We start from the raw sequence: 24,954 nt of genomic DNA on the forward strand, positions 1-24,954 counted from the left end.
GGCAGCATATCAAATGTCCCACAAGAGAGAAAAACACACTGGATCATTGCTACATAATTCGTAAGGATGCATATCACTCTGTACCCCGGGCAGCCTTGGGGAACTCCGATCACTGCTTGGTTAATCTTATTCCAACATACAGGCAGAAACTAAAATCTGCTAAGCCTGTGGTCAAAACAGTGAATGGAAGGACCAGTGAGGCAAAGCAGGAACTACAAGACTGCTTTGACTGCACTGATTGGAGTATCTTTGAGGCTGGAACTGACAGCCTGGATGAACTGACTGACACTGTGGCATCTTACATCAGTTTTTGTAAAGACGTGTGTGTGCCAACCAAAACCTTCAGTAACAGAAAATTCAGTAATAACAAATCAGTAACAACAAGCCATGGTTTACAGCCAAACTGAAAAAGAAAACTTTGACATGCCAAGGAAGATGCCTACAAAGGGGAGGACAAAGCACTGAATAAGCAGGCTAGGAATTTACTGACAAAAGAGATCAGAATAGCCAAAAGAAGCTACTCTGAAAAGCTAACAACCCTGCATCAGTGTGGGAAGGCCTGAAAGGTACAAACTACAGAATACCACCCCTCTCCACTGAAGCAAACAAAGACCGGGCTAATGACCTCTACATCTTCTACTGCAGGTTTGAGAACAATATCTTCACACCTCTCATCCAATCCAGCCCACTGACTGCCACCATCACATATCTGGGAACCCCTCTAACAAATACTCCTAGCAATCAAGTTGCGCTCATGATTTTTGAAGAGAATGTGTATCAGCTCTTTCAGAGACAGAGGACAAGGAAACCTCTCGGCCCAGACGGTGTCTCCCCCTCCTGTCTCAAAGCATGTGCTGACCAACTCATGGTCAGCACAATGGCTCCTATATTCACCCATTACTCCAACAGATCACTGGAGCAATGTGAGGTCCCCTCCTGCTTTAAACTCTTCACAATCATCCTGGTCCTCAAGAAACCCTCCATCACTTGAATGAATGACTACAGGCCTGTCGCTCTGACATCTATTATCATGAAGACCTTTGAGCAGCTGGTATTGGCCCACCTAAAGACTGTAACAGAACAGCTGCTGGATCCCCTACAGTTTGCCTACCAAGCAAAAAGATCGGTGAATGACACAGTCAACATGGGACTGCACTACATTCTGCAACACCTTGACTGCCCAGAGACATATGCCTGGAATCTGTTTATCGACTTTAGTTCAGATTTTAATACAATAATTCCAGAAATTCTCCACTACAAACTCCTTAAGCTCACTACTCCCCCTGCCATCTGTCAGTGGATCACCAGCTTCCTGACAGACAGGAAAATTCAGGTGAGCCTGGGCAGGGTTACCTTCAGTATTCAGATAGTCAGCACTAGTGCTCCTCAGGGATGTGTCCACTCTCTACGCCAGGGGTGGGCAATTAATTTTTAGAAGGGCCCACATGAGAAACCTGAATTGTGTCAGAGGGCCACACCAACGATATTATTTTAGGGATGCACCGAAATGAAAATTCTTGGCCGAAACCAAAAACCAAAAATGAGGAAACCAAGGCCAAAACCTAAAACCGAAACACCGAAAGAAAAGATTATGTCAATTATTAGAACCATTGCATTTACAGCTATGAGTGTGTACTAACCTCACTAAAATCAATGCATTGCAATTCAAAGAATAAATCAATTACGAAAGTGTTTTATTTATTTGTTACCATTCATAGTATTGACAGACAGGCAGCGGTCAATTATTATTAGCAATGGTCTGTTAAAGAAAATAATTGACTGCCAAACGTTTGGAAGCCCATTCAAGTGAATGGAACGTTCTAATCTACAGCATTAAGAAGAGCCGTGTAATAAATAATATTATATTATAATAATTATTATTTTCGGGATCCACGGGGAATGTTTCAAAGATCAACCTGTTATATATCTTAAATATTTAGAATGGCAATCGGGATGTTTGGATTTCAGGTGATAAATTAATCCCGACTTGAAGAAACTCTTTGCAGATACACCCCCTCTTGAAATGTCAGCATTGCATGTTTTGCAAATCGCTATCCGCACACCGCAGACATGTTGGCTCTTATCCAGATAACCGTGTGCTGGCTGCGCTTTTTTATTGCGTCATTACAAATGTGTTTCTGCTGAGTTGTTTCTGTGATTTAGGTATTTCGGCCGAAAATATTCGGTGGCTGAATTTTCAGTGCATCCCTATAATTTATGATTGTCCTTACGCGGGCCAGACAGGGACGTACAAAGGGCCGGATGTGGCCCGCGGGCCGTAGTTTGCCCAGGTCTGCTCTACGCTTAACTGACTCATCCAAGATGGCGACGATACCCTTCACAATATCCAACAGCCCTGTGTCATCTGTGGAGACCTTCAAGTTTCTGGGCACTACCATTTCCAATGACCTGAAATGGGAGTCCAACATAATCTCCATTCTCAAAAAGGGCCAGCAAAGGATGTACAATCTACAGCAATTAAGAAAGTATGGTCTGCCACAGGAGTTGTTGGTGCAGTTCTACACTGCAGTCATTGAATCTGTCCTGTGCACACCCATCACCATCTGGTTTGAAGCAGCAACAAAACAAGACAGGAACAGACTGCAACACAGTTAAAACAGTAGAAAATATAATTAGTGCTCCACTGCCCACTCTCCAGGACTTGTACCATACAAGAATGAAAAACCGGGCAGAAAAAATCACTACTGACCCTTCTCGCCCTGGACAAAACCTACTTTAATTCCTCACTTCTGGCAGATGCTACAGAACATTGTTTACCAAACTTCTTTCCCCAGGCAATCACCCTCATTAACAACTCACCATAATTATATTCCCTGCTTCATATCTATAAGTACTGCATTATCAGAAATGTCAGTCATCACATCATCCGTATATGTTACACACACTATTGCTGCTGTATATTGTACAAATGTTACACTCTTTATCGTACCTGACACAAAATACTGTTTTTGACACTACCATGCACTCACACTTTATGTACATTACTGATCTGTAATATGCTCTGTATACCTATTTAATACTCGTACTGTCTATATTGTCTCACATTGTCTGTATTGTCTCCTATAGTCTGTTTTGTCTTGTCTTGTCTGTTTTGTCTTGCATAGTTAAAGCTAAATGTATAGTGTTATTTACGTCTGTACCTTTGAGAGTCACTAGAATTAAATTCCTTGTGTCAACACACTTGGCCAATAAACCTGATTCAGATTCTGGAAAAAGAATTGTGACACAACACCCTGCTATTTTGCAAGTTCTCCCACTTAGAAATCATGGAGGGGTCTGAAATTGTCATCGTAATCTAAAAAAAATAATCCAGAAATCACAATATATTATTTTTTAACAATTTATTTGTATGATACAGCTGCAAATAAGTATTTGAACACCTGTCTATCAGCTAGAATTCTGACCCTCAAAGACCTGTTAGTCTGCCTTTAAAATGTCCACCTCCACTACATTTATTATCCAAAATTAGATGCACCTGTTTGAGGTCGTTAGCTGCATAAAGATACCTGTCCACCCCATACAAACAGTAAGAATCCAACTACTAACATGGCTATGGGGAAATTGCCAAGCAGCTTGGTGAAAAAAGTTTCACTGTTGGAGCAATCATTAGAAAATGGAAGAAGCTAAACATGACTGTCAATCTCCCTCGGACTGGAGCTCCATGCAAGATCTCACCTCGTGGGGGCTCAATGATCCTAAGTGAGAAATCAGCCCAGAACTACATTAGAGGAGCTGGTCAATGACCTGAAAAGAGCTGGGACCACCGTTTCCAAGGTTACTGTTGGTAATACACTAAGACGTCATGGTTTGAAATCATGCATGGCACGGAAGGTTCCCCTGCTTAAACCAGCACATGTCCAGGCACGTCTTAAGTTTGACAATGACCATTTGGATGATCCAGAGGAGTCATGGGAGAAAGTTATGTGGTCAGATGAGACCAAAATAGAACTTTTGGGTCATAATTCCACTAAACGTGTTTGGCGAAAGAAGAATATTGAGTACCATCCCAAGAACACCATCCCTACTGTGAAGCATGGGGGTGGTAGCATCATGCTTTGGGGGTGTTTTTCTGCACATGGGACAGGGCGAATGCACTGTATTAAGGAGAGGATGACCGGGGCCATGTATTGCGAGATTTTGGGGAACAACCTCCTTCCCTCAGTTAGAGCATTGAAGATGGGTCGAGGCTGGGTCTTCCAACATGACAATGACCCGAAGCACACAGCCAGGATAACCAAGGAGTGGCTCTGTAAGAAGCATATCAAGGTTCTGGCGTGGCCTAGCCAGTCTCCAAACCTAAACCCAATAGAGAATCTTTGGAGGGAGCTCAAACTCCGTGTTTCTCGGCGACAGGCCAGAAACCTGACTGATCTAGAGAAGATCTGTGTGGAGGAGTGGGCCAAAATCCCTCCTGCAGTGTGTGCAAACCTGGTGAAAAACTACAGGAAACGTTTGACCTCTGTAATTGCAAACAAAGGCTACTGTACCAAACATTAACATTGACTTTCTCAGGTGTTCAAATACTTATTTGCAGCTGTATCATACAAATAAATAGTTAAAAAATCATACATTGTGATTTCTGGATTTTTTTTTTTTAGATTATGTCTCTCACAGTGGACATGCACCTACGATGACAATTTCAGACCCCTCCATGATTTCTAAGTGGGAGAACTTGCAAAATATATCGTTTTTCCTGATTTTACTTTTTAATGCTCAGTCTGTATTCAAGTACTATTGTAATAGCAGGCTTTGGTTTAGTACTAGCACTTTGGTGGACTGTTTTGTCTCACTGCTCCTGATGTAGTAGGTTATGTGTAGCACCCATTCCCTGTTGTTCTTTTCAAAAGCCACTGAAAACATCCAAAATTGTTATGTATATTCAGAAGCATGCACCGCTTTTCGACTTGCTGGTGAGTTCAGAGAGTGGTGAAAATATATAATTTAAATTGAATTGTTGATTTGGTGAAAACCTAGACTCAATCAGTATTGCTGCCTTTCATCTTAACCTGGCTGTCGTGTCAACAAATAATTTATTTTGGCTGCAGTGTGTCACCTGCATCACTGAACACCCTGTGTGCATTCTCTCATGCAATCAGATCGGAAGAGATTGGTTTTGTCTGGTGCATTTCTAATACTTATCTCTCTCTCCTTTTCTATCTTTCTCTTCCTAAGATATTCCTAATATATATATATATATATATATATATATATATATATATATATATATATATATATATATATATATATATATATATAAATACAGTGTTTGTGTATATATATATATATATATATATATATATATATATATATATATATATATATATATATATATATATATATATATATACAGTGAGGAAAATAAGTATTTGAACACCCTGCTATTTTGCAAGTTCTCCCACTTAGAAATCATGGAGGGGTCTGAAATTGTCATCGTAGGTGCATGTCCACTGTGAGAGACATAATCTAAAAAAAAAATCCAGAAATCACAATGTATGATATTTTAACAATTTATTTGTATGATACAGCTGCAAATAAGTATTTGAACACCTGAGAAAGTCAATGTTAATATTTGGTACAGGAGCCTTTGTTTGCAATTACAGAGGTCAAACATTTCCTGTAGTTTTTCACCAGGTTTGCACACACTGCAGGAGGGATTTTGGCCCACTCCTCCACACAGATCTTCTCTAGATCAGTCAGGTTTCTGGCCTGTCGCTGAGAAACACGGAGTTTGAGCTCCCTCCAAAGATTCTCTATTGGGTTTAGGTCTGGAGACTGGCTAGGCCACGCCAGAACCTTGATATGCTTCTTACAGAGCCACTCCTTGGTTATCCTGGCTGTGTGCTTCGGGTCATTGTCATGTTGGAAGACCCAGCCTCGACCCATCCTCAATGCTCTAACTGAGGGAAGGAGGTTGTTCCCCAAAATCTCGCAATACATGGCCCCGGTCATCCTCTCCTTAATACAGTGCAGTCGCCCTGTCCCATGTGCAGAAAAACACCCCCAAAGCATGATGCTACCACCCCCATGCTTCACAGTAGGGATGGTGTTCTTGGGATGGTACTCATCATTCTTCTTCCTCCAAACACGTTTAGTGGAATTATGACCCAAAAGTTCTATTATGGTCTCATCTGACCACATGACTTTCTTCCATGACTCCTCTGGATCATCCAAATGGTCATTGGCAAACTTAAGACGTGCCTGGACATGTGCTGGTTTAAGCAGGGGAACCTTCCGTGCCATGCATGATTTCAAACCATGACGTCTTAGTGTATTACCAACAGTAACCTTGGAAACGGTGGTCCCAGCTCTTTTCAGGTCATTGACCAGCTCCTCCCGTATAGTTCTGGGCTGATTTCTCACCTTCCTTAGGATCATTGAGACCCCACGAGGTGAGATCTTGCATGTAGCCCCAGACCGAGGGCGATTGACAGTCATGTTTAGCTTCTTCCATTTTCTAATGATTGCTCCAACAGTGGACCTTTTTTCACCAAGCCGCTTGGCAATTTCCCCGTAGCCCTTTCCAGCCTTGTGGAGGTGTACAATTTTGTCTCTAGTGTCTTTGGACAGCTCTTTGGTCTTGGCCATGTTAGTAGTTGGATTCTTACTGATTGTATGGGGTGGACAGGTGTCTTTATGCAGCTAACGACCTCAAACAGGTGCATCTAATTTAGGATAATAAATGTAGTGGAGGTGGACATTTTAAATGCAGACTAACAGGTCTTTGAGGGTCAGAATTCTAGCTGATAGACAGGTGTTCAAATACTTATTTGCAGCTGTATCATACAAATAAATAGTTTAAAAATCATATATTGTGATTTCTGGATTTTTTTTTTTATATTATGTCTCTCACAGTGGACATGCACCTACGATGACAATTTCAGACCCGATCATGATATCTAAGTGGGAGAACTTGCAAAATAGCAGGGTGTTCAAATACTTATTTTCCTCACTGTATATATATACAGTGTATATAATATCAACCACAAAACACAGCAGTTGTAAACAAATGTTGAAAAGAGAGAATGCTTTTAAAATATAAGTGGTAATTATAAAAAAATTGTTTTAGTAATTAACATTTATTAATCTTAATTTTTTTAACAAATGGAAAGTAAATGAACAGCAGAGAAATAATTAAAAACAATATTTCGTGTGATGCTTTGGATTTAAGTTTACACTTGCACACTTTGTACACATGCACAAAATAAAGGATTTTGTAGGATCAGGTGTATGAGTAACCAATTTTACCAGCAGGTTTTAAAGATCATCAATTTCATATGTAGGTTTAAACACAACTATTAGCTGAAACAGAAACAGCTATGTAGGAGGCTTAAAACTAGGCCACCTAAGCCTCCTTAGAAACAGCCAAACTCCGCTTTTTAAATAAGGTTGTGAAAGACAGATTCATGTCATACACCATAGCAAAACTGAGCATAGCATCAAGACCGTTATACTGCAAAGTCTTTTCCAGGCAAAGATTTCAAAGCAGACTGGGGTTTCAAGGTGTGCTCTTAAAGTTATTTTGAAGAGCCACAAAGAAATGGACAATGTTGTAATAGTTTTATTACTTGAAGATTTCACTGTTGTTTATTTAAACAGTACACTAACATGCACTTAGACTGCAGTGCATCTGGCCCAGCCTAACCATAGAACTTTCTTTCTTCTTCTTTCGGTTTCTCCCATTAAGGGTCGCCACAGCGGATCATCCGTCTCCATACCCCCCTGTCCTCTACATCTTTTTCACACAAACTACCTGCATGTCTTCCCTCACCACATCCATTAACAACCTCCTTGGTCTTCCTCTTTTCCTCCTTCCTGGTGGCTCCATCTTCAGCATTCTCCTACTGATATACCCCATGTCCCTCCTCTGCACATGTCCAAACCATTTCAATCTTGCCTCCCTCACCTTGTTTTTAAAACGTCCTACATGCGCTGTCCCTCTAATAAACTCATTTCTAATTTCCTGTCCATCCTCGTCACTCCCAACGAAAACCTCAACATCTTCAGCCCTGCTACCTCCAGCTCTGCCTCCTGTCTTTTACTCAATGCCACGGTCTCTAATCCATACAACATCGCAGATCTCACCACAAGAAAAATCAGTGTAAACCAAAAATTAATTTCCAAAAACAAATCTACATGAGGCACAAGCACAAAAAGTAAAATGTAGTTCTATCTACCTATAAATTGAATTTACTGTAGCAGAATACCGTAGCACGGTGACCCGGTGAGTAAAAACACTGCTGTCAAAGTACAGACTCACTGCACACAGATTGGCAACAACCAACATTGATAAACAACTAGAATGAGAGACAGAGAGAGATAAAAGAGAGAGAGAGAGAGAGAGAGAGAGAGAGAGAGAGAGAGTTGTCTCTTCTCATAATTTCTTTACAATAGGAGTAACAAACATCAGTCACTGCCATTGTTCGGGTTCAATAAAATAAACATGACCATTCCTGCCTTGAATACCTAGAATCCCTTTAAAACAAATTGTTTAATAATTAACATTCAATGATATCTAGTAATTCCTTCTTGACTGGTATTAATTTTTTTTTTACTTTATTAAACTTTATTAAAATGCATCAGATCATGCATCAGATAAAGTACAGGAATGTACTTATAAAGAAGTGTAGTCTTTAAAAGTAAAAAATCAAGTGTCTTTAGGCCCCAACAGCCATGTTTACATGCAGCTTATAAATGATATCTTGACTAAGATCTTAATCGAAAGAAGGTTTCATCGTATTCCTATGAATAGATTAAGATGAATACAAATTCCAAAAAATAAAAATATTATTTTTAATAGCAGAATCTGCATGTGAGTTTTTGCATGTGGGCTTAGGTCACAAAAAAATCTTATTCATAAGTAGTTTGCTTCTATTATTTAAGTGTTTTTCAAACAATGATTTTAGTAATAATACAAGGTGAAAAACGTAATTGTAACAGTGGATATAATGTGCAGTTTATTTTAGTTTTAACAAAGAAAGTTATTTTTGGATGGCAGACAAATATTTAATGCTAAGTAATTTTACATAGGTCACAGACTCCTGCTGTCTTTTCACACCTAATAGAAGGACAGAGATGTTTTAAAACTTGGTAAAACCTGAACAGTGTGATTAAAAACCTGAACATGTTGACTGGACTTACATGCATGGAACACTGGCAGTAATGTATTTATACATCAGTGGTCCACCAATTTTTATTTCTGCATATCACCACAGTGAATATAAAGGAATCTAGCTGTTATTGAATGTGTAGTAATATTTGTTGTATTTCAAAAAGTTAGAAAAATATATTTGAAAAAATTAAATTAAATAAAATTAAATAAAAAATGTAATGGTTCTTAACCAGTATGTGACTATATGCATCCTTAATATATCTGTGTTTTTCTCTTTACACACACATGCTCTCACATGCTATTTCTTGGAATATGGTGATCGTGCTCTCATTACTTTGTAGACTTTAAACATTAGATGACTTTCATGACTGCAACAAATACAACAGTTTTGCTCTCACGTCTCCATCAGTGAATAGTTGATACCTTCCACAAAATAGACTTCATAAAAAAAACATATAATACAAGTAACTATTAGTGTTTCCTCCTCCTCCTATTGTCTCAGGGAGTTTTTTGTTTAATACATTTAAAATTTTTGTTGTTAGAGTGTAAAGATATTAATGTGAAGCTGTCAAGCAACAATGACCATTTTTAAAAGCACTATACAAATAAACATTAATTGAACTCTTATTATTCAATACAAAAAGGTGTAAGAGATGGACGTGAAAGAAGGGAGCTATCATTTACCAAAAAATAATAAAATAAGAAATATCATAAAGGTAGCAGAAACTATGAGTGGCCAAAACAGAAAAAAGATGGAATGCAGTTGCAAGCTAGGCAAAAACCTCAAACCTTAAAATTAATGTGGATAATCACAGAATACATAATCTAGCCAAAGAAATACATCTTTAGTAGGTAGGCATAAAGTTTATAATCAAGAGAGGCCTTCATAAATGTAACTTCAGATAATTAACCTCGACATGTAGGCCACTGGCATTTTCTATTGGTTACTTGGTTTTCTATTGAATCAGGTCCAAAGTAATTATTGATGTTGTGACTTCTGATAGAAATAGCAGAATGATTTCTGAAATGTACACTTTCAGCTTAGCATTCAGTCAAATGCTGCATAACCAATTATATGTTGTTTACAGTACAAAAGGATTATGACCCAAAACATACAGTGAAAGCACCCAAGAGCTTCTAAAGGCAAATAAATTGGCAGTTTCTTAAGGCCAGTCACTTGGCCTCAATTCATATGAGCAAGCTTTTCACTTGCTTATACAAATATAGGTTAAAATACCCCAAAACAAGTAGAAACTGAAGATACAGTGTCTGCAGTAAAGGCCTGACAAAGCAACTCAAGGAAGAAAATTTGCATTTTTTAATTGATTTCAGACTTGAGAAAGTATTCGACTGCTAAAAATACTCTTTACATTTACAATTGTTAGAACAGTTTGCCTGAAATTCCTCAATGCTTAATGTATATTTTTTTTATTTAAACACTTCAATCATAGCTGAAAGTCTATACTTCAATTCATTTTGACTGCTTATTTTTTAAATCTATTGTAGTGCACAGAGGCAAAACTGTAAAAATTGTAAAATGTCCAAATTAGCAAAGAGCAAATAAGAGCAAAAGGTCTTATTGGGTGTGGGTGAAGGTAGTGTGATGCATCACACAATGTTCTGCTAAAAATCTTGGGTCCTGGCATTCATGTAGATGTTACTTTGACAAGTTCCACCTACACAAAAGCTTTGTTGCAGTCTAAGTACACCCCAATGGTATTCACTAATGGCAGTAGCCTCTTTTAGGAGAATAATGCACCCTACCACACTGCATAAAATGTTCTAAAATAGTTTTAGTAACATGACAAAGAGTTGTTGTGCTCACAATTCAATCAAGCATCTGTTGGATATGCAATAAAACAAGTCCAACCTATGAAGGCAAATATCACGACTTACAGAATATAAAGAATACGCAGTTAACATATTTTTGCTTTTAGAATCCACTGCACACCTTTAGAGGTCAAAATTGTTTTGGAAGGGGAAGCAACACAATATTAGGCAAGTGGTGAACATTTAGTCCAAAGGTAAATTAAGGAAAACAACAATTAATATTTGGGATGCATATCCTTTGCTTGACAATAATTGCATCAAGACTGGAAACCCACTGATATCACCAAACTGACAAATTGTTATTTTATAATGCTTTTTAAGGTTTGTACTGCAGCTTCATAATTTAAATCGTTCGCTCAGAATTAAATTAGAGGCATTTCTCTGTACATTATCAGACAGAACATTTCTGGTTATCTAACAATGTCTTTCTCCAAACATTGTTTTTTCCAATACTGTGGTTGATATTGGTACCTCAACTTTTGTGGTTCATCTCTGTATGTTCTGAATTGAACACATAACTGCTGATAAGTGGTATTTCCTCTATATTTCTGATGTAACTGTATATTTTATATATATATATATATATATATATATATATATATATATATATATATATATATATATATATATATATATATATATATATACACACACACATTTGCAACTAGCATATCACCATCCGAATTTATTCATTTGAGACTTTTCCTTACCTCCATCATTGTCAACATTGTCTTCACACTCACGCTCCATCACTGTATTGCAGCCTGAGCCACTCCAGCCAGGCTGGCACACACAATGCCAACCATTCTGCTCCATAGTACAGCGGCCCTTCCCATTACACAGACCTGGGCATCCAGCTACCATGACATAATTGTTGTTGATTAATATTTAAACAAAACAAAAGTAGAAAGTCTTAAACGTGGAAATAAAGACATTTAGACATAGTAGACATTTATTTATTAAAAAAATATATATCCAATTTTACATATCTGTGAGTGGCAAAAGTATGTGAACCTTTGCTTTTTATTTGGTATGACCCCTCCTGCTAAAGCTACACGTTTCTGGTAACTTTTGGTCAGTCCTACATGGCTTGGCCAATTAGGAATTAGCCAATTCCCCAGTATAGAACCACTTCATCTCTGGGATGTTTGTGGGTTTTCTCACACTAACTGCTTTCTTCCATATAATTTATATTTGATTAAGTTCAGGACATTGATGTGACCATTCCAAAACATAAATTTTGGTCCTTTGGTAGTAGAACAACTAGTGTGCTTGGGATTATTGTCTAGCTGCATTTCTGCTTTAGATTTTAGTTCAATATCCTGATATACTCCTTTAGAATTTGCTGGTATAAAGTTCTATTTGTTCTCATTAGCCCCCAAAAAAATCTGACAGCTCCACATGACTTTCTTTTACAAAATTTCAGACAGGCGGCACAGCAATTTATTTACCTTTTTTTTTTTAAATTATTATTATTTTTTTTTATTATTATTATTTTTTATAGTAGTAGCTTTCTCCTTGCAACTCATTGAACACTCTTGGTGCACACAAGAACATAATAATAATATTAGCAAATGTTAAAGAGGCTTTTGTTTGCTTAGAAGTTAACCTGAGTTCCTTTGTGAGATCACTGACTACTATGTCTTACTTTTGGAGTAATCTTTGTTTGTAACAACATCTGGGGAGGGTAGCAATGGTCTTAAATTTCATAGATTTGCACAATTTGTCTGTGGATATTTTTCAGAGTCTTTAGACTTAAGATATAGTTTTGTAACCTTTTCAACCCTGTTGAAGATAAGCAGTTGTGAAGATCACACTTTGGTATGTCCTTGTTCTTTCAATAAAAAAGGCATTGACTGTCACCTTTTACCTTATGCACAATTTCTGAGTTGTATTCTGCATATAACTATGTTTGTAACAAATGAAAATCTAGAATCTAGAAAATTTTTAATTGAAATCCCACCCACAAATATTTACTATTGGATAATTTTTCTCAATAAATATATGACCAAGTATAATATTTTTTTTTTCTTATTTATTTTACTTGGTTCACTTTGTCTGCTTTTAGGTCTTGTGTGAAAATTAAGTTTTGGTTTATATTTGTACAAATTCGAAACTTTAGAGTACATTTCTTTCCATACAAATAAAATCAACTGTTTAAGTCATATACACCACATATACGATAAGGATTTAAAAACACCTTCTACTGTATTATTGTCTGGTAACATAAATATAAAATTGTATAAAAACAATGTAAAAAAACATGAATGGTAAGTATAGTTGTACAGTTTGTGCAATGTTTGCAGATGTGTTTGGAAGTCATGCACACTACCTTAATGCTGTGTAATTTCTCATATTTTGATGCCAGAAATTATATGCTAATATTTAATAAATCTTATATCTGAGCTAAGCTGAATTTACACCATACAGAGGGAATAAATCCATTACAATTGACTATGTAATTACAAAAAATATTACTTCCATTGAACTACAAAAAAACCCAAATTTTTTATGGAATCAATGATAACATGTAAATACATACTACATACTGTACATACTCTGTACCTTTTACAACCGCATCCAGATCATGTGCTGCAGAAAAAAAAGCGAAGGTGTAATGAACAACATTTAACACACACATGCACATACAACTGACAAGAAACCCATAATTTAGCAATGATAATATATTAATAATAATAATAGTAATAATAATAATAATAATAATATTAATTAATAGTTGCAGTAATGTTACTAGCAGTATTTCAGGGTCAAGTTACTGCAATTTTTACCACAGTAATTACAGAAAGCACAGCCATAATGTTTGGCAAAGGAATTCAAAAGTGATTTGTAGTGTCATCTATTATGTATATGTTTTTGTACAATTAACAATAGCAGAATTCTCTGGCTGGAGGAGAAAAGATCTAGATGAACACATGGGCAGCATGATAATCAAAATGATTTGAGTAGCAACGAATTGCAGCTAGATGCAAGTGTTTAGAACATGTAATTGTAACTGACAGTGTTACCATAGATAAACTAGCCAGAAGAAAAATAAAAAGGTAGAATAAAATAGGGTGTCTACACACCTTCTGTGGTTGGTCTGCTAATAATGATGATGATGATGATGATGATGATGATTTTGATGATGATGATGATTATTATTACTGATATATAAGTGTCACTTCCTGCAATGCAAATTTACCATGATCAACAAGCTGTTACATAGCAGCTGACTGGGAAAACATTCTGAAGCCTTACCAATAGTGCAGTGTTCACCTTCCCAGCCTGGCTGGCATTGGCATTTTCCATCTATGCATTGCCCATGTTCCTTGCAGCGTGGGTGGCATATCTGCTGATCACATATAGTGCCCTCCCAGCCCTCCTCACACTGGCACCTGCCCTCTGAGCAAACACCATGACTTCCACAGGGCACTGGGCATAGCTCTGATAACCAAAAGAATAAGAACAAAGAAACAATAGGTTGAAAAGAAAAACATATCCCAAACATTTTAAAGAAGAATTATTGTGTATTTTATTACAAACCTTTTATTATATTTAAAAGATATATTATGTCTTTTTTTATAAACAACTGCATATGTAACTGCTACATAGAAAATGTTTGCCTTCTTACATTTTGGTCAAGCAGTGGTGTCACTTTTCCTACATATAGGTTTACTTTCAGTTACCTTTTAGTTTATTGCCACCATCTTCACCATCTGTAACCTTCATTCGCTTTCTCTCCAAGCCAAAATTACAATAGCGGTTTGAGTTTAAATGTATTCCTAATTAATCTTTACTATCTTGGCATTGGCTTAGCATTTAAGCTTCATTAAAAATGTATTAGCATAATCTTACATGAGTTTATGAGCATTATACAACAGAGCAAGATGATGATGTGATTAATAGTCTGGCCCAAACATTTACTTTATTTGTGTATGAGAATAGAAGAAATCAAATTACAAAAGTGACCTTTGTCACATAGTTAGAAAATTGTATAATTAGTTTAGTTAGCAAAAGCATGCATGTGTCTATTTGAATTTATACACTGCAAAAATATCAATCACAATCTAAACTCCTGACATATTTGTCAGGTAAGTCAAAAACAAATATCCTCGCTGGACAGTAAGGCCTATGCCATTGTGTATGATTCACTAAGTAGGTAGCAAACACATAATCAGGAAAAAGAAAACAGGAGAGACTAAAATTTGATAAATAAAACATCAAAGCTTTCCATAATCAGGGGCTCATTGCTCACACAACACTACAGTCAACTGCAAAAACAAAATTATTTTGTAGCTCTCCAGTTTTTAAAAGCCTCTTTTTGATAAAAGGAGGAATACTACATCAGACAGAAGCTAGCAATAATTACAAAATAACAGAAGTAGCACTTAAATCAAATGCATAATAAGCCCAGCAAAATACAAACACATTGTCAAACCAATACACAAAATGCAGTGGTACCATGTGCAGCAAAATAATTTAATCAGTCCTGTTACAAATGCGGTGGCCCATTCTGTCTCAATTTCTTTCGAAATCCTTGCTACTACAACCCCCTTCATTACTCGGGCCGTCTATAGATTTTGCCAACAGTCTTTTCTCTGATACCAAGTATGTGCTGAGTGTTCAACTAATTAGTCACAGCTCTGCATGCCAGCCTCGAAAATAGACATCTGTGCCCCATTTTGTTCCCCACCAAATGTTTGTCTACAGGCATTTCAGAATGAAAAGTTAAAACCAGAAAAATGCTGTATAGGAAAATATGCAATAACGAGGTAACCCAGGAAACATGCCCTTGCTGGCCCACTGTGGGTATGTGTGGGTTTACTCTGGGGTATTGTGGGCAGAGCAAACAAATCAAGGCTAAGAATCAAGTTAGTTTTTTTAATTACTAAGAACAGCTATAAACAGTTACCAATACACAACAGATAATGCATTTAAAGCAATGCATTAATGTATGCCTTGCAATCAGAGCTACTGAACCATGCTGTTATTAAAAAAAATAAAAATAAAAAAATAATTCAACCTGAATGAAGCATTCTAAATTATAATAAAAATTGTATATGTTAAGAGCAGCAGTAATTCAAGACTTTAATATATGGGTGAGTCACAAAGTTTTTTTCTGTTTGAATGTTTTACAGATTTAAGCAGATTAAAGTCTCTAAAGACTTTGCTTTTTTACAGAAGTAATAATAGGCAATGCAATGATTGATTGCAAATGACTATTTTTCTTCTAACCCCAAAAAAGAAAAATAAGAAAATAAAAATATCAAAAGTTTTTTTTTTATGTCAAAATACATAAATTCATTTTTGGTCATAAATATTTCTGTTAGGGGTTCCTTTAAAGAAATTAGCTTGTATGTTGTATACTTAATGATCTTATATGATCTTATAGTTCTAATTACCATTTTGAGCTCAATAAAGTCCACCGATCTGTTTATAATTTATAAAAATAATTTGGAAGTGGTCTAGAACTAACACTCTAGAACGACAGACTGGTTGAACTTCACTGAAAAAGAAAGTACCACATAGGCAAATTTGCATAGGATCAAACCCACAAACAACCTTTAAATCTGTAAGACCAGAAATATACCACTGTACTACCTGGCTTTTGCTAATGTGCTCCCTGTAGTATCATAAGTATGCCCAATAATGCATTTAAACATACAATAGAAACAAAAAAATAAGCTTTAGTTTTCTTTGGAAAACTATTATTATTGTTATCATGAAATCACATTTTTTTTTTAAATAACACATGGCCTTTCTAGACTACTGTATGGTTTATTTGATCTTTTATTTTTTCCATATCCTATCCTATGTGTTTGATCGTTGTGTTATTTCTTTTTTTCCTTTCCTTGAACATTGTATCAATGTTCAGCTTTTCCAATGTCAAAATGCTTAAATTAGCTGAATGAAACCCAATATATACTGTAGTAGATAGTAGTAGATAGTTTTGCACACTAAAATCAGGTCAGATCAGCCAGGGCATGCAGAGTACACAGAATATATGCCTATATGCTATTTTATTGTTACTACAATATTCAGGTACAATGGGTTTTATTACCACTAGGTTAGTATTTTTACCATTTTTAACTGAGTAATCGCCTTAATTACACAGCTGTGTCTGATTTTGTCTGGCAAATTTATATCCATTTATCCTGGTCAGTAGCAGATTCCATTGTAAAAAGGTTGATAATGCTCTTTATAAGAACTAGAACACAAATAAAAAAATCATGCATTTTATGTACTTCAAGCAATAAAATTTAGGGTGTTAAAGTTAATTTATTTCTTAGTAGAGTGCCAAGTACTAGATACTGTATATGCCAAAGTAGCAAAATAAAATGTGTAAATTTTAAAAAAGCCCAAATGTAGAAAGTAGTGATGATATAAAGGTATATAAGTATATTTTAATATTTAATTCAAGTTTAATTCAAGTGGAAACACCAACAGAATTGTTGATGATGATGATGATGATGATAATTGATAATAATAATAATAAAAATAATAATAATAATAATAATAATAATATGCACTTCTACATTCCATTTTTTTTTTTTATATCTCTACCTAGTCTCATCATGGGTCCTCATATTTTCCTATTCACAGTTGTTTCCACTTCTATGGTAATTATCCATCTATCCATTTTCTCCCGCTTATCCGTAATTCGGGTCGCGGGGGCAACAGTCTAAGCAGGCCCCCGTCTTCGACTGCCGCCCAATCCTCATAGCACCGTCTCTTACGGTCCCTCCTGCAGGTGGTGAGCCCACGGGAAGGCGGCCCCACATCACTCCGACGTCACGGACCTTGATATTTCCTTTGTAAGGGACCCCCGGAGCATAGAGCGTTAAGGGCCTGGCTCAAGGGCCCAAGAGTGGCAGCTTGGCTATACCGGGGCTTGAACCCCAGACCTTTCGATCGGCAACCCAACGCCTTAACCGCTGGAGCCACCACTCTCCCCCCCATGGTAATTATTTCATGGTGAAATTTACATGGTGAAATCTTTCTTTTGATCTTTCATTTTGTGCACTTGCTAATAGTATTGTACATGTTTTTGAGTCTGCCTTTTATTTTGGATTTGTTTGCTTATATTTTTTTATAATAAAACATTCGTACTCAGCACTTGCATCCGTCTCTGCTGTCGCGATAACTCCCATTACAAGTAAGATTACTTTGGCTTCAATGTTGGTACAATTAATGAAAGTCAAGTGATTTCGAAATTCACCTCTGTTCAGTTTCCTTAGAGAACTTTTTTACCTTCCCAGCACCATTTGCAGGCTGGGGCAGGTGTTCCTAGTGCAATGGAAAATGTATTTTTAGAGTCTGTTGGAATCCCAAGCCTGCAAAAGGTCAATGGCTCATGTTAATGCTCTCGAAGGTCGCCGAAACAGTTTGTCAAATGCCTCATAAAGGTTTATAAGTAACAAAAGCAAAAATGTTATTTGAATAATTTAAATATTGAAATAATTTAAAGATATAAATTGACAAGCTTGCTCACACATTCCCCTGAGATCAACCTGGTGACCAGCCACTAAGTTCACTGAAACAACTGATGTGTCATTCACCCATGATGAGCTCTGCTCAGAGGTCAACCTGGAATTTAAATATTTAAAGCCTGCTTACCCATTCACCTAAGACCAACCTGGTGAACTCAGGCACCAAGTTCAGAGATACACTGACATAGCAGTCACCTACAGCATGCCCCATCACAAAGCTGACAAAGAGGGCCTCCCAAGTCTGGTGTTAAGTGTGTTTGTGTTTCCATTCATGTAATCTCTCCACCACTATCTTGTCAGTTCTCATTGTGTTTTCTCATTCACAGCTGTTCTCTTTTCTGTATTCATTACCCGGCGTTTGCGATTTATGTTCGTTTAGTGTACTGTCAATTACCATACATTTTTGTTCATGGTAGCTTCCTGTTTTTATGGGTTTTTTTTTTACTTTGGTTGTAGTTTATTGTTATTGTTTCTACCTTCATATTGTTTGCCCAATGCCCGAACTTAGCCTGTTTTTTTGTTTTTGCAAGCCCTTCACATTTTTTTATTAAAATAAAATATTCCTACTCAGCCCTTGCATCTGCCTTCATAATTGTGAAAATTCACATTACATGACAGAAGCACAATGGTGGCATCTTGTCAGGTGCAAAGAACGTACTGGAAACCGAAGTGATTTCAATGATGGCCTTTTAATAAGGAACAGAAGGGCAAGGCAGAAAGCATGAAGAATAGCACCAAACAAGGGAAAACTAAACCAGGAGAAAACTGTGGCAGAGTGAGCAGGCATCCATCCTGATGCCTGCTTTGCCGGTGACGTAACCCAGGAACTGTATCTCCGAACGGTGGAACTCACACTTAAGGGGTTAAGATACAGCCGGTGTTCTCGAAGCAGTGCTAGGACCTGGGTGACGTACTTATGATGTTCTTGCAGCGTCTTTGAATAGACCAGGATGTCGTCAATGTAGACAATCATGAACCGATGGAGGAAGGGGTGGAAAACCTCGTTCATAAAGTTCTGGAAAACCGCCGGAGCAATGGAAAGGCCATACGGCATGACCCGGAACTCATAGTGACCAGAGGGGGTAATGAATGCCGTCTTCCACTCATCCCATTTACGGATACGCACCAGGTTGTACGCACTACGGAGATCCAGCTTGGTGAAGACGCGAGCCTCACATAGATCTTCCAGGGCTGCTGGGACCAGGGGGAGTGGATAAGGAAGAGGGGAGATCTGTGCATTCAGGCCCCTGTAGTCGATGCAGGGGCGCAATCCTCCGTCCTTCTTCGCCACAAAAAAGACTAGAGGCTGCCAGGGAGGAAGATTGGGTGATAAAGCCCTGTCGGAGGGCCTGTTGGATGTAGCTCTCCATCGCTTGGTGTTCCGGATCTGACAGGGGATAGACCCGACCCTTCGGCAGTTTGGTCCCAGGCTTCAGATCAATGGCGCATTCCCACGGCCGGTGTGGGGGTAAAAGAGTGGCTACCTTCTCACTGAAGACATCAGAGAAAGCATGGTACTCCTGTGGGACGTCCACCTGAGCAGGCTGGGGAGCTCCTTCCACCTGAGTAGCTGCCAGGGTCAAGGAATTCTGGATGGGAGTCGGGAGTGGGAGTAAACACTTCTGCTGGCAGGCGGGGCTCCACTCCAAAATGTCGCACGGGTCCCAGGAACCTATGGGGGAGTGCTTGGATAACCAGGGACGACCCAGGATCACGTCCACTGTCGAATCCTCCAGTACGAGAAGTTGTATTTCCTCTTGATGTAGAACCCCAACTTGGAGGATGATAAGTGGTGTGCAGTACTTCACCTTGCCTCTTCCTAATGGTCGTCCCTGGATGGTTTGGACGGCAAGTTCCTGAGATCCCCTCAGCCGGCGCAGCTGGAGGCGTTCTAGACACGCCTGGAAGATGAAGTTCCCCGCGGATCCAGAGTCGACTAGGGCAGCAGCCGACAGAGAGAGAGCAGGGGTTAACAAGGTGACCATGAGTGTGGACAAGTGAGTAATGTCAGAAGAAAGTGTGACAGAACTCACCGTCCGACGAGGAGGCCTAACAGGACATTGGGCCACGCGATGTCCTCCCTCACCACAGTAGAGGCAAGCTCTGGTCACCCACCGACGCTCCCTTTCCTTCCGAGACAGCCGCTGTAAACCGAGTTGCATGGGTTCAGGTTCGGAACGCCTCCCGGAGCGCGGCGGTGAGCTCCCTCACGAACTCAGATGTGGCAGCAGGCTGGTCTTCCACTAACCCAGACGCAGCAGCGGGCTGGTCCTCCATGCTGAGGTTACGCGGTTTTTCCTTTCTTCTTTTCCGCTTTCCGGTGCCCCTTGGTTTGTGAAGGTCCGTTCTTCTGTCAGGCGCAAAGAACGTACTGGAAACCGAAGTGATTTTAACGATGGCCTTTTAATAAGGAACAGAAGGGCAAGGCAGAAAGCACGAAGAATAGCACCAAATAAGGGAAAACTAAACCAGGAGAAAACTGTGGCAGAGTGAGAGCAAATAACACACAGGATCTTGCACGCTAATAGAAACCAAACGGCGTGGCTTGGGTAGTCCGAAATGTTCATTAGCCTAAGCTGTAGAACGGACAATGAGCTTGTGGATAAACGGGTTATTATAGTGTGGTGACTGATTTGGACCAGGTGTGGATGATTAGTAAGTTGGTGAGCTGCTTGGAGTGATTGGAGGGTTTGGCGAGGGTGTGGCTGGTGGATCCCTGACACATCTTCATGCTTCTCTTCAACTGGAACTGGGAAAAATGGATATCAAAATACCCATCTAATTTGAATAAATCTGAATAGACCTGCTGTTAGACAGCTGAAGATGAAGAAACATTTCACCTTCTAACAGAAGTTCAAATCAACAAAGGAATGTCTTAAGAATATCAAAGTTTTGAAATGGTCCTGTCAGAGACCAGACCAAATTTAAACCCTATTTAAAACCTGTGAAAAGGAGAGCCTCTCACTATTTCATAGATTGTGAGAGTAGCATTCAACATTGGAATAAAACTGACGAATCAAAAATGTGTTGGCAGTGAAAAATTATTAACATGATTTATTTTTTTTTGTGAGTTATATTGTGGACAATTATCTGGGATATTACTATAAACATGCCTGGATTAAAGCTACTAATGAGAAGTAAACTTAACCTTTTTTAAGCTGCTGTAATAATTACAGTAGTAACTACTGTATCATATTCTCAGTACCATTCTATTTAAAGTGGTTTGCAGGATGTTATATTATTTACAAAAAATATGGCTCTGACTCTGACTGCTTATCAATGCCACATGTCCAATATTCATATATTTAAGCAGTTAGATTGTACTGCATCTGGTCTAATTATTCTTTGGCCTTTATATTATGATATTTTGTAGAAGTGTATGTGGTAATCGTAGGAGCTCTTTGGATGTCTAAGAATTTCCTGTAATGGATAGGAAGCCTGCCCATGACTAAGAGCTATTTATTTCCTGGACAGTGTTGATTATTGGAATATCCTGGCTGAAACAAATGTTTATTCCAATGCAGCTTAGTGTAATACTGCCACATCCACAGGATCATCCTTTTAGTGGGCCAGACTTTTCCCAGTATGAATATAAAGTGATGAACACCAGGTTTTGTGCAATAAAAATAAAGGCACTTGGAGAAAACTAAAACTGGATCAACATGTTCCCCAATGCTGAGCATACATGTGTTATTTGTGAGGAATTTATAAGCATATGCTATTGTCTTACTTCACTGGGACACCACTGTGATTGTTGCTTGCATCAGTGTATAATCTGATTCTTCAATGTTTCTGATTTTGATTCTTCTTTACTGTAACATGTTCTCATGGGTCTAATATCATGAAAAATAATTGGTCTTTTTTTATTGTTGCTGAAATGGTGCATTAAGACAAGCAACAATAGCAAGTTTGCATCAAGCCCATCGTGCACGTCATCAATTTGCTTAGAAGCTCATCATTAAATGAGACTGCTTCTATACAGATTAAGCATACAAGACATATAAAACTGGGCACCAGCAAGCTTTATGATTAATTTCAATGAAATCCCACCAATGTAGGTATGAAATGCCACATTGAAGATTGACTATTATACCTGTATGAAGATCTACTTTGACCAAACAAATATATAAATGTAAATATGATAAACTGTATTTTTTTTAAATCCTACTTTAGGATTAATAACAGCTTTATATACTTTTGCCATTTGCAAAAATACTTGCCATGCACCTTGTAAGACTTTCCAAAGGTGTTTTTTGGTAACTGCATATCTATTTCTGGCCTTGTGATTGTGATCATCCCATAGCAGAGGATTTAGGTCCAGGGACTGGCCAGGCCATTCCATGAAAGATTTACACTCCAGCCGACCGTTTGCTCACTGAATAATGCTTATAGACCTTGGACATATGCTTCAGGTCATTGTCTTGTTGTATGGTGAAGTTGTTGTCAGTTAGCTGCAGTCCAAAAGGAACTGCATGGTGCTGAAGTATGGAATGATAGTCATGTTGGTTCAGTATTCCTTTCCGCTAAAATAAGTCTCCAACATTATTTGCTCTAAAAGGTAATGTTGAAGACTTAATGGAAGCTTAATGGTTAACAAAGCATCCAGACTGCATTAAACTGATTTAGACCAATTTAGATTCATCTGTCCAGAGAACTTGTTCCAGTCATTCACTGTCCAATTTTTGTGTTTTTGCTTTATACTTAGTTTGTTGCATATAAAAAAAAATAAATAAAAAAAATGCATGTGTGTTAAAAACAATAGAAAATATATTCATGACCACTTTCGCCTCTCTCTCCGAGATAAAATGAGATTCCGTGATTATTGGTCATTCCATCGTCCAGCAAGTAAAATAAATAAATAAATAAATAAAATAATAATAATAATAATAATATTTATTAAATGATAATAAGCCAGTAAGCATTTTCGGGGTTGTGACCTGCGCCATAGCCAAGCTACATAACTTGTCCGGCTCATGAGCAGAAATTCCCTCCGTCCAGTAAGCTGGACGAGCGCTCTCTGCCCTGCCAAGGCCCCCTCAGGACCTGGTCCGTTAACCCTGCCACTGAATGTGCTGCAGGGCACGATCAGCTCCAGCAAGCATCCTCCTCGGTCTCCAACCGATCACGTAGTGGTCCAGGAGAACTCCTGCTGCCTCCTAGAGTAGCTTCCGGGCACTGCCCCGGTTCTAGGCACACCAGAGGTCAGTTTTGAGAGACAGATACCCCTAAGAGACTTCCTGGCAGCCTGGAAAGCTCTGCCAGATGTGTTTCTGTGGGTCCTGCCCACTGTGGAGTGAGGCAACTCGAAATCTTGTCTTGTCCCAGAGCAGGCTCTAGTCATGGAACGAGAAGTAAACATTAAGGTGGTCCTTTCATTAAAACGAGAGTCCAGGTTTAGGAAGGTCAGAGAAGAACAGCCTTTTACTGTCAAGCAGTTCTAGAAACAGTTGAAAATAGAAATAGCATTTGGGCCCAGTGTTAACCTACTTGGCCTTCTGTACATGAGTCCCATTCAGTGGTGGCTTAGGACCTATGGGTTCTCACGAAAGGGCAATGCCCTCGTATGATCAAGGTCATGCGGCCACGCCTACGTGCCTTAGATGTTTGGAAAAATCCCGGGTTCCTGTCTCAGGGCCCCATGTTGGGAGTTTCCGGTCATCGCATAATGCTAAAGACAGATGCGTCCCTCACGGCGTAGAGAGAGGCCATGAGTGGTCGCTCCACCCAAGGTATATGGGAAGGGACCCATCTACTTTGGCACATCAATGGCCTAGAGATGCTGGCTGTTAGCGTTAAAGCAATTTCTCCCGGACCACAGAGATCACCACATGCTGATCTGTACGGACAACATCTTGGTAGTTTCTTACATCAACCATCAAGGAGGTCTGTGCTTGCACCCCCTGTACAGGCTGGTGCACCAGATCCTCCTGTGTGCTCAGGGGAAGTCAGTGAGAGCAGCTCACATCCCTGGTCAGTTGAACGAAGCAGCAGATACCCTGTTGAGAAAGGGGTTGAGACCCAGGGAATGGCAGCTCCACCCTCTCATAGTAGAGCAGATTTGGGAGAGATTCGGCAAAGCCCAGGGGGGATCTGTTCGCGTCTCAAGAGTATTTACACTGTCCCCTTTAGTTCTCCCTTACTCCTAACTCCACTGGGGCTGGACGTCATTTCTCAGGTGTGGCCGAGGCTGCGTCTGTACGCCTGCCTGGATTTTTTTAAAGGACAGTTTGCGAAAGGGGTGGCTCCATCCAACCTGAAAGTCTATGCAGCCCGCATTTAGGCCTATCACGCCTGGCCGTCGTTTTGGGGCTTCCTCTGAGCCCCCTTCATGCCTCTGGCCGAGGCATCTTGAAGGCATCTCTCTATCAAAACTGCAATCTTGGCCATTTGCTCTCTTAAGAGAGTACGAGATTTACAGGCCCTTTCTGTGGCCCCCTCCTTCCTGGAGTTTACTCCAGGTATGGCCAGTATGGTGCCAGGCATTCCATACTCCTCCTTTTCAGG

At 38.8% G+C, this 24,954-nt stretch overlaps 1 protein-coding gene across 5 annotated transcripts in view; it reads right to left on the reverse strand.

The window, feature by feature from the left end:
- LOC310736587 (teneurin-1-like) overlaps nt 1–24,954 on the reverse strand; it is a 257,458-nt gene that overhangs the window by 58,788 nt on the left and 173,716 nt on the right. For 4 of the 5 annotated variants that reach the window (XM_083560159.1, XM_083560158.1, XM_083560156.1 and 1 more), the window contains 3 exons: nt 14,219–14,404; nt 13,526–13,552; nt 11,671–11,817 (listed from right to left, as the gene is read on the reverse strand). In XM_083560159.1, coding sequence (XP_083416285.1) covers nt 11,671–11,817; nt 13,526–13,552; nt 14,219–14,404 — 360 coding nt within the window. Of the gene's footprint in view, nt 1–11,670; nt 11,818–13,525; nt 13,553–14,046; nt 14,146–14,218; nt 14,405–24,954 lie in introns of all 5 variants that reach the window. The other variant, XM_083560157.1, reaches the window with a different exon arrangement.

This window comes from Silurus aristotelis (genome assembly GCF_946808225.1).
Source record: "Silurus aristotelis genome assembly, chromosome: 14".
Lineage (NCBI taxonomy): Eukaryota > Metazoa > Chordata > Actinopteri > Siluriformes > Siluridae > Silurus > Silurus aristotelis.